A 9,650-nucleotide genomic window follows, 5' to 3' on the forward strand; every position below is an offset into this window, starting at 1 on the left:
TTGTTGTCAAGTATCGATACTCTGTATTCATTTGCGATACTTGCGGCATGGTCGCCGGCAGCGTGTTGTCATATGGTTTAAAAAACAGAATATTTCTGATTGTTTGCTGAGAAATAAACACGCTGTTGCATTAAATTGACGCCATGCCCAAGGAGCAGTTTCGCGCCTCGGCGCTAAACAAGAAAATGTAAGTAGCTGCCAATTGGGATACAATTGCAAATGGTAATCGTTTTTACGTTTTGCATTTTGCGGGCACAGCTCACATGTGCAGTTCGGCATTAGCGGCGCGGATGAGATCCAGCAGGAGTCGCTGGTGCGCATCATATCAAAGAATCTGTACCAGGCACAGCGGCAGCCGGTGCCCTATGGCGTCCTGGATCGCCGCATGGGCATCAGCACAAAGGATGCGCTATGCGAGACGTGCGGCCAGGGCCTGAACGAGTGCATCGGGCATTTTGGCTATTTGGATTTGGCCCTGCCCGTCTTTCATATTGGACACTTTCGGTCCACCATCAATATACTGCAAATGATATGCAAGACGTGCGCACATGTTATGCTGAAGGCTGAGGATCGTGCCGTATTTGAGAAGAAGCTGCACAATCCGAATTTCTCGTATTTGGGCAAGAAGGCGCTGCACTCGCAGATGCTGGCCAAGGCCAAGAAGGTGACCAAATGCCCGCATTGCGGTGCAGCTAATGGTGGCGTCAAAAAAGGACCCGGTCTACTCAAAATCCTACACGATCCGTACAAGGGGCGCAAAAAGGATGCCGTCTTCACCAGCCACATGGACCAGATGCTGCGCTCCACGGAGCTCAATCGGGATCTGAACCTAACGCTGAGCAACTACAGCGCCGCCGAGGAGCTAACACCGCTCATGGTGCTCGATCTGTTCGAGCAGATACCCCAAAGCGATGTGGCGCTGCTGGGCATGTGCTCGCGCGGCGCCCATCCGAAACATTTGATAGTCACGCGCGTCTTTGTGCCGCCCGCCTGCATACGGCCATCGGTGCTGTCGGAGGTGAAGGCCGGCACCACCGAGGATGATCTCACAATGAAGCAGAGCGAGATTCTATTGATTAACGATGTGATACAGCGTCACATGGCCACCGGCGGCAAGATCGAGCTCATACACGAGGACTGGGACTTTCTGCAGCTGCACGTGGCACTTTATTTTCACAGCGAGATCAGCGGCATACCCTTGAATATGGCGCCGAAGAAGACGACGCGCGGCATTGTGCAGCGTCTGAAGGGCAAACAGGGACGCTTCCGTGGCAATCTGTCCGGCAAGCGTGTGGACTTTAGCGGTCGCACTGTCATCTCACCGGATCCCAATCTGATGATCAATCAGGTGGGCGTGCCGGTGCGCGTGGCCAAGATACTCACGTATCCGGAGCGCGTGAATCCGGCCAATATACGGCAGATGAAGCAGCTGGTGCGCAACGGACCCAGCATGCATCCGGGCGCCAACTATGTGCAGCAGCGCGGCTCCAGTTTCAAGAAATACCTGGCCTATGGCAATCGTGAGAAAGTCGCCCAGGAGCTCAAGTGCGGCGACATTGTGGAGCGCCATCTGCGCGACGATGACATTGTGCTCTTCAATCGTCAGCCCTCGCTGCACAAGATGTCGATCATGTGCCATCGCGCCAAGGTGCAGCCGCAGCGCACGTTCCGTTTCAATGAGTGCGCCTGCACGCCCTACAATGCGGACTTCGATGGCGACGAGATGAATCTCCACCTGCCGCAAACGGAGGAGGCACGCGCCGAGGCCCTAATTCTAATGGGCAATCAATCGAATCTGGTGACGCCGAAAAACGGCGAGATTTTGATTGCGGCCACACAGGATTTCATAACGGGCGGCTATCTGCTCACCCAGAAGGAGGTGTTTCTCACCAAGGAGGAGGCCATGCAACTGGCCGCCTGCTTTCTGGCCAACGAGGATTCCACAATGCGCATCCAAATGCCGCCGCCGGCCATTTGGAAGCCGCGTCGCCTCTGGACGGGCAAACAACTGTTCAGCCTGCTGATGCGGCCCAACGATGACTCCAATGTGCGCCTCAACATGGTCAACAAGGGTCGCAACTATGCCGGCAACATGGATCTGTGCGCCAACGATTCCTGTGCGTATGCAGCTTCTATATATTTCGAATGTTTTTTCTAACTACCGTTCGTCTCTTTCAGGGATTCACATACGCAACTCGGAGCTGATGTGCGGCACCATGGACAAGGCGACCATGGGCTCCGGCACCAAGCAGTGCATCTTCTATCTGCTGTTGCGCGACTTTGGCGAGGCCTTTGCCACCAAAGCCATGTGGCGTCTGGCCAGGGTGCGTATGAATCTCACACCCACTCTCCCTATCTCTCTCTCTCTCACTCTCTCTTTCTTTCTCCCTTTGACCCATGTGATAAGAGCTTGTTAAAATTTCTTAAGGCCTTGCAGTGGGCCTTAGAAGACATTGGAGCTGCCTTTTATACACATTTTGCACAAAATCAACTACCGAGTCATTTTAGCCATGTCCGTTTGTCTGTTTGGCAAAGAAGAGGGCGCCTTTTTCTGCCTTCTCACCCCAATTTTCATGTTAAAGCGGCCAACAATTGGTTGAACATTTTGTTTATTAATTTATCACAACTAAACGAGGCAACTGCGCTCCTAAACAAGCTGTTAAAATAAAGGAGAGATTTTTTTAACAGCAGAGTACGCTGCATAAAGCTTCTTATCATAATTATATCGGGCATATATATGTATTTTATCAGGATATTATAGTAGGATATCATGTCGAGAGTCTTTGCCCGTGTCCACTTCTAAGGCTTACAGCATAGAATCACATAATAACTGTCTAGTCCATTTATGTCCGCTTATAATTCTCAAACAGTTTAGTCTGAACGGTTTCCTAATATCGAAAGCGCTTAATAAAGCGCAAATACGTTCGTTGTGTAAACTCGATAACACAGTTTCGATAACAAGTTTATTTAAGCCTTGGTTTAAAGCAGAGCAAATATAATCGAGTCAAAACAGGACGCAATCAAATAAGAAAACGATAACGATAACAAGGCGCTCATGAGAAGCAAGAGAATACGACAAAAGTGATATCGATATCGATAATTCAAATGTAAAGCTCGGATGAGGAAACGATAGCATTGGTATCGATAATCGTGGAATATCGATAGTATAAATGTAAGCCTCGGATAAAAACATGCTTGCTCAGCTAATCTTTCGATAAACGATAAAATTGCTATCGATCATCTTAGGCATCACAAGTCATTTGAAAAGAATTCAAAATTCTGCTTGTTATCAATTGATTAATCGCTATCGATTAATTGGGGAGCGAAAATTAAAAGCGATAACTTCATACGGCTTGCTGTCAATGACAGTCTAGCGTAAAGAATCGCCTGTTGCTGCTGAACTGACAACCGGAACTGGGCCCTTGGCGCAGTCGATGAGGATAACGATAACGATAACGATAACTCGATAAGAATAGAGACTTGAAGATAAAGCTCAATTGTTCTAGAATTCTTTGCCACAAGGCACGTAGAAACCATATATAATGGATGAGCCGTGGTGGGTAGTGGCAGTGCGAGGGGGCAGGCGGGGAGGGGTGGGGGTGGGGGGTCTCGTCTATCTTATCTGCGTTGGGGAATTCGTTTTTGGTTTATTCGAGTGGAACATTTGCGCTTTATTTGCGAAACAGAAGGAAATGGATCAAAAATAGAACAGAAGCAAAAACAATTTATCTCATGCAAGGAATCTTTAGCTTTAGCTGAGTGTCAGGCCCGTCGTCTCCGCGATATAGTCAAGGAACGAAGTGATGCGCACATAGCCCGACGGATAGCCGGCGGTGCACTGATCCTCGGCCACAAACGAATTGATGCCAATCTGTATCCAGGCGCCAAGATTGCTGTTGTACACGATGAGCGGTCCGCCGGAGTCGCCGCTGCAGGTGGACATGTTGCTGCCCGCATAGCCCTCCGCGCAGATGGTGGAGTCGAGCACAACGCCGGCGCCGAATATGGTCAGGCACTTGTCGTTGGCAATTATCTGCACCTGGGCGTACAGCAGCTGCTGCGAATAGTCCAGATACTCGTCATCGATCAGGCCGAAGCCCGCAATGGTCGCCTGGCTGCCCACATAGCTGTTGCCCGCCTGCGAGCTGGACACCAGCTGTATGGGCTGTACGCTGCTGGAGAAGATTAGCGGCTGGGGCAGCTGCACCAGGGCCACATCGTTGTTCATCTTGTCATTGTAATTGGGATGCACAAACAGCTCGGTGCCCGTCATATTTAGCGCCTGCTCCGCGTTCAGCTCGACGGTGCCAAAGACCAGATATAGCGAATCCCGGCCATAGGCACAATGGCCGGCTGTTAGCACCCAATTGCTCGAGATGATCGAGCCGCCGCACAGCAGATCGTCCCATTCGTCGCGCTTCAGTATCACCTGCCATGGAAACTGTCCGGCCGCTGCGCGCTGGCCCGAGATGATGCGTCCCTGCTGTAAATGGACGAATGCGTATCAATGTATTCGGTAATCCTCTAGAGCTTTGCACGGAATGGGGACAAATTAAGGGAACACCTACAATATCCAATTGTTCGGCTGCGGGCGCTGCCAGCGCCGGCAGCACCGACTCCAGCAGCAGCAGCGCCAGCATTGTGCACTCCACGCCGTTGCCCAATCCTTTCAAGCTGCGTTTAATCTTACGAAAAATTTTCATTTTTTTTTTTGTTTATTTTTTTCTCTGCACGCGTTTGTTGCTCGGCTTCGTCTGCGCCGCTTTGCTTTGATTTTCGCAATTATATGCTGCCTGCATGCATGCCCACTCTGCTCCTCCACCCGCCCCCCCCCTCCTCTTCTCGCCCCGCGCCCCCCTCTAGCACCCACCGCTCTCTTCCACCCGATGATCACCTGCTTTCTGTACAATTTGTTATTAACACGGCCCGTCGTGTTCTTGTTATTTGGCCAGCTCGCGTCTCGCAGCTCGATAAGATTAATTACTCACACGCCAATTCTGTCCCACTGTCTCTGCCGACGTCGCTGTCAGCTGCTTAAACTCACTCTGCCCTCTGCTCTTCTCTTTCCTCTCTCCCTCTCTCCCTCTCTCTTGGCAATTCCTTTTGTCCAACCTGGTTAGCTCTTATCATTGATAACGCGATGCGCCTGCTCTGCTACACTAAACAACAAAATTCAGCTGCATTTTTGTTGCCTCTTTGATCTGCTCTTTGAATAAAAGTTATTTCCTTGAATATATATTAATGAATATATATTTTTGTTGCATATATAAAAAGATACTATGGAATCCCTCATAACTTCTCTCTTCCTCCCTGATCAAGGTTCGTATCCAGAGTCGTGTCAGAATAATACTCTATTATCACTAGGGAATAGCTATATTTATTTATATTATGTTTTTATCACATCCCAAACGCACTTGTCTGGGATTCGAACCTGGGTCCAATCTTGTTCAGCTGCCTAAACGATCTACTTAAGCGTACGGCATATATTCCAACTCTCGCTAAAGGGCACTGCGAAAATACGAACGAAACGTTTACGAATGCCGCGCAAAGCAGAAACGAAATAGTTACTGGCGAGCGCGTGAATGCTTTAGAGCGAGAGCTGAAAAATCAAAATATGATTTTGCGCAAATTCCTTTGTAGCCCCAATTTCGCAGTCGAGTGTAATTTAATTAGCTCACCTGCCTGTCGCTTGTTCCAAACAATTAAATGCCATACAACGAATTATTTACGTGCTAAACACCAGCTCCTCGCGCACCCACAACCCGTGTAGGGCCACTGTGCGGGGGTTTATCAGAATCTGGCGATGACTTTCGCCAGAATTGTTGCTGGCGTTAACCATGACGTGACTTAACGGCCTTGTTATTGGGCTTTAATTTGAACAAGTACTGGGAATTCACCAAAGACTATTAACTATAAATAACTCTATTGTTATTTTGTGTGCTTGCAGATCGCCTCGTATTTTATACAGAATCGCGGTTTCTCCTTTGGCATCAGCGATGTGACGCCCAGCGAGAAGCTGCTGCACCACAAGCAGATCCTTTTGGAGCGCGGCTATGCCAAGTGCAACGACTACATCGAAAAACTGAAGGCGGGCACCCTCCAGTGCCAGCCGGGCTGCACGCCCGCTGAGACTCTCGAGGCGGTTATGTTGCGCGAACTGTCCGGCATACGTGAGCAGGCGGCCAAGACCTGCTTTGCCGAACTGCATCCGACGAATAGTGCTCTGATCATGGCGCTGAGTGGCTCCAAGGGCTCCAACATTAACATCTCCCAGATGATCGCATGTGTCGGCCAGCAGGCTATCAGTGGCAAGCGTGTGCCCAATGGCTTTGAGAATCGCGCTCTGCCGCACTTCGATAGACACTGTAAGTACAACTCGCTGTAAGTTACTCGTTACTTTTTACTTGTCCCCTGCTACTTCTGCTTTCGTCGTCTCTATGATGTAACCTCTCTCCTTTAGCTAGCTATTGATCCTATATAACTTGTTACTTATCACTCGTTTCTTTTGTCTTGTAGCTACTTATCGTCACTCGTCACTTTTCCCAAGTTACTCGTCACTCGTTATATCTAACTTGTAATTCGTTGCATGTCTCGTTGCACTTAAAACTTTATTCACATACCATTCGACACTCGTTATATTGAGTTTTTATTCGTCACTCGTTATTGATCAGTCGACTACTCGTCGCCATTTGATTTGTTGCAGCTGCCATACCCGCCGCTCGTGGCTTCGTGCAGAACAGCTTCTACTCGGGATTAACGCCCACCGAGTTCTTCTTTCACACAATGGCTGGACGCGAGGGTCTCGTTGATACGGCTGTGAAAACCGCAGAGACGGGCTATTTGCAGCGTCGCCTGGTCAAGTGTCTGGAGGATCTGGTGGTGCACTACGATGGCACCGTACGTAACGCCATCAATGAAATGGTCGACACCATTTACGGCGGCGACGGACTCGATCCCGTTTCGATGGAGACGCGCAACAAGCCCGTCGATCTGAACCATCAATACGATAATCTGCGCGCCCAGCTACCCTGCGTCGAGCAGCAGCAGCCACTGGAAGCCGACGAGATTCTAGGCGTGGCGGAAACGCTGCTCAAGCTGCCGGAGTTCGCGGAGGCGCGTCTCGATTTTAAGCTGGACATAACGTAAGTCAGCTGCGAGATAGATAGATCGTTGAGATTTGTGTGTGAACTCTTCTCTGTTTCCACAGCGCGCACCTGAAGAACATAGCAAAGCGAATTGGACAGCTGCAGCAGCAGTACGGATCAAAGCACAGATCGCTGTGCAACCAGATCGAATGCCTCAGCCGGGAACAGCTGCTGGAGTTTCTGCGCCGGATCAATGATCGCTACAATCGGGCCGTCAGCGAGCCGGGCACTGCGGTTGGCGCCATTGCGGCTCAGAGCATTGGCGAGCCGGGCACACAGATGACCCTGAAGACGTTCCATTTCGCTGGCGTTGCCTCGATGAACATAACACAGGGCGTGCCGCGCATTGTGGAGATCATCAATGCGACCAAGACGATCTCGACGCCAATAATTACAGCCGAGCTGCGCAACAATACGAGCATGGAGTTCGCGCGCCAGGTGAAGGCGCGCATCGAGAAGACAACGCTGGGTGAACTCTCCTCCTATGTGGAGCTGGTGTGCGGACCACAAAGCTGCCACCTGGTCATTGGCATCGATGCGGCGCGCATCAAGGTGCTCGGCCTGCACATCGATCTGGATAGCATCATGTGCAGCATTCTGAAGTCGCGGCTGCGCATCAAGCCCGGCCAGCTGCACGCCGTGCCCAAGAAGTCGCGCATCATGGTGCGCGTCGAGGCGACACGCAATGCCACCATCAATGCGGAACTGGCCCGTCTGGCGACCACCATACAGAACGTGGTCGTTGCCGGCCTGCCCAACATAGCGCGTGCCGTCATTGCCGTGGACGATGCCCATCAGCCGCCCACCTATAAGCTGTGCATCGAGGGCTACGGCCTGCGCGAGGTGATCGCCACATATGGCGTTGTGGGCGAACGGACGCGCAGCAACAATATCTGTGAGATCTATCAGACGCTGGGCATTGAGGCGGCGCGCACAATCATCATGAGCGAGATCACCGATGTGATGGAGGGTCACGGCATGAGCGTCGATTGGCGGCACATCATGCTGCTGGCCAGCCAGATGACCGCACGCGGCGAGGTGCTGGGCATCACGCGACACGGCCTGGCCAAGATGCGCGAGAGTGTCTTCAACTTGGCATCGGTAAGATGGAATCTCTGCCTGCTTTTCCATAGTTATTCACATGCGTTTCTCTCGTTGCCAGTTTGAGAAGACGGCGGATCATCTGTTCGACGCCGCCTACTATGGCCAGACGGATGCCATCAATGGCGTCTCGGAGCGCATCATCTTGGGCATGCCGGCGGGCATTGGCACCGGCATCTTTAAGCTGCTGCAGCTGCACGAGGACAAGCAGGTGCCGCCAATTGAGCCGACCATCTTTCATCAGCTGGGTCTGCATCCGTTTGCCTAGCCTGCACGCAGCCTGCCCGCCCGCCATCATCTACTCAGTTCCTGTGAAATGCCAGCTAGTTAGTCCTTAGTCCTTAGTCAATCTAGTTGGGATGTGTCGCCATGTTCCCAGTTTTAAGTTAATTCCCGTCGCTACGCTGACCTCCAACAATTACCAAGCGTTATTCTTAAATAAAGTTGACGATAATCTGTTTAAATATTAGATTTAATATATTTTTTAGTCTTACGTTACATTTACATTAAGGAAAAACCCAAGGATTAGCTGTCCGTATCTAATGTACTTTAGATCTTAAAGCTTTTCTCTCTCTCTCTCTCTCTCTCTCTCTCTCTCTCTCTCTCTCTCTTTATAGCTAATGATAAAACAATGCGATGAATTGATGAGAATTTTAAAAACGTGGATAACTTCGTCTCTTTCAAGTTTGGCTTAGAGATCTGGTACATTAATCAGGATTGTCATGTGCAGCAAAATGTTTCTAAGTTAGCCATATGATATAGATTACTATACGTTACGGAAGACTCTGATAGATTTACTGTCTGTGAGAAAAGTCGGTAAGTTTTCAAGAGAACAGCTTCAAAATTGAGCGACCTATTTGCCACGGGAAAGACTTTCGAATTGACTGATCAAGAATATATTTATATATATATATCTATCTAGCTATTATCAGCTGCTCAATCGAAACTCTTTCTAGTTTATATAATGAAAAACCAAATTTAGGAAATAGCTTTAAGCGTATAATTAAGTCTGGAAACTAACAGCTTAAAGAACTACCAAATCAATCTGTAATCCTTAAAATCTGAAATTCTTTTCCGATTAATCTTCGTGCGACTTTTAAGTAATTAAAAATAGGTATGCCAAAAAATCTGCTGCTGAAAAATAGAATATAATTATAAAGGATTCCATATTTACACGAACTGTAAAATAGTATACAAGAATAATGTTGCCATGTACATATGTGTGTATGTATGTATGTATGTATGTATGCAATTGTGTATGTATGTATGTGTGTATGTAAATTGTCTTATGAAATACCAATAGCACAACAATTTGTCTTGCTGCGCGGCCAATTTATATAAGAAAGACGTATTTATTGAAGCTGCCCTCCTCCTCGATTCTCAAAAATTTAAGTAAGGCTCGCA

The 9,650-nt window shown here is 49.2% G+C and overlaps 2 protein-coding genes across 2 annotated transcripts; one reads left to right on the top strand and one right to left on the bottom strand.

Annotated features, from left to right (window-relative positions):
• The first annotated feature begins 22 nt into the window (after positions 1–22).
• Positions 23–8,710, top strand: Polr3A (RNA polymerase III subunit A). The gene is made up of 7 exons (XM_032440502.2): positions 23–187; positions 259–2,117; positions 2,179–2,324; positions 5,948–6,365; positions 6,704–7,142; positions 7,208–8,246; positions 8,308–8,710. Exons 1-7 carry the CDS (start codon positions 144–146, stop codon positions 8,512–8,514), a joined length of 4,152 nt encoding a protein of 1,383 aa, XP_032296393.1. The 5' UTR covers positions 23–143; the 3' UTR covers positions 8,515–8,710.
• On the bottom strand, positions 3,636–4,759 carry LOC6634713 (brachyurin). Its single transcript, XM_002058234.4, has 2 exons — positions 4,569–4,759; positions 3,636–4,483 (listed from the first exon to the last, which is right to left on the bottom strand). The coding sequence occupies exons 1-2, from the start codon at positions 4,701–4,703 to the stop codon at positions 3,752–3,754; spliced, it is 867 nt and encodes a 288-aa protein (XP_002058270.2). The 5' UTR covers positions 4,704–4,759; the 3' UTR covers positions 3,636–3,751.
• Positions 8,711–9,650: the final 940 nt, after the last annotated feature.

This window comes from Drosophila virilis, chromosome X (genome assembly GCF_030788295.1).
Source record: "Drosophila virilis strain 15010-1051.87 chromosome X, Dvir_AGI_RSII-ME, whole genome shotgun sequence".
Classification (NCBI taxonomy): domain Eukaryota; kingdom Metazoa; phylum Arthropoda; class Insecta; order Diptera; family Drosophilidae; genus Drosophila; species Drosophila virilis.

Excerpts from the sequence above, each read along its gene's own strand:
- Polr3A (XM_032440502.2), top strand. The coding sequence starts at position 144 with ATGCCCAAGGAGCAGTTTCGCGCCTCGGCGCTAAACAAGAAAAT. Across the intron at positions 2,118-2,178 it reads TCTGTGCGCCAACGATTCCT|GGATTCACATACGCAACTCG; the intron begins GTGCGTATGCAG and ends CGTCTCTTTCAG. Across the intron at positions 2,325-5,947 it reads CCATGTGGCGTCTGGCCAGG|ATCGCCTCGTATTTTATACA; the intron begins GTGCGTATGAAT and ends GTGTGCTTGCAG.
- LOC6634713 (XM_002058234.4), bottom strand. The coding sequence starts at position 4,703 with ATGAAAATTTTTCGTAAGATTAAACGCAGCTTGAAAGGATTGGGCAAC. Across the intron at positions 4,484-4,568 it reads CAGCCGAACAATTGGATATT|CAGGGACGCATCATCTCGGG; the intron begins GTAGGTGTTCCC and ends GTCCATTTACAG.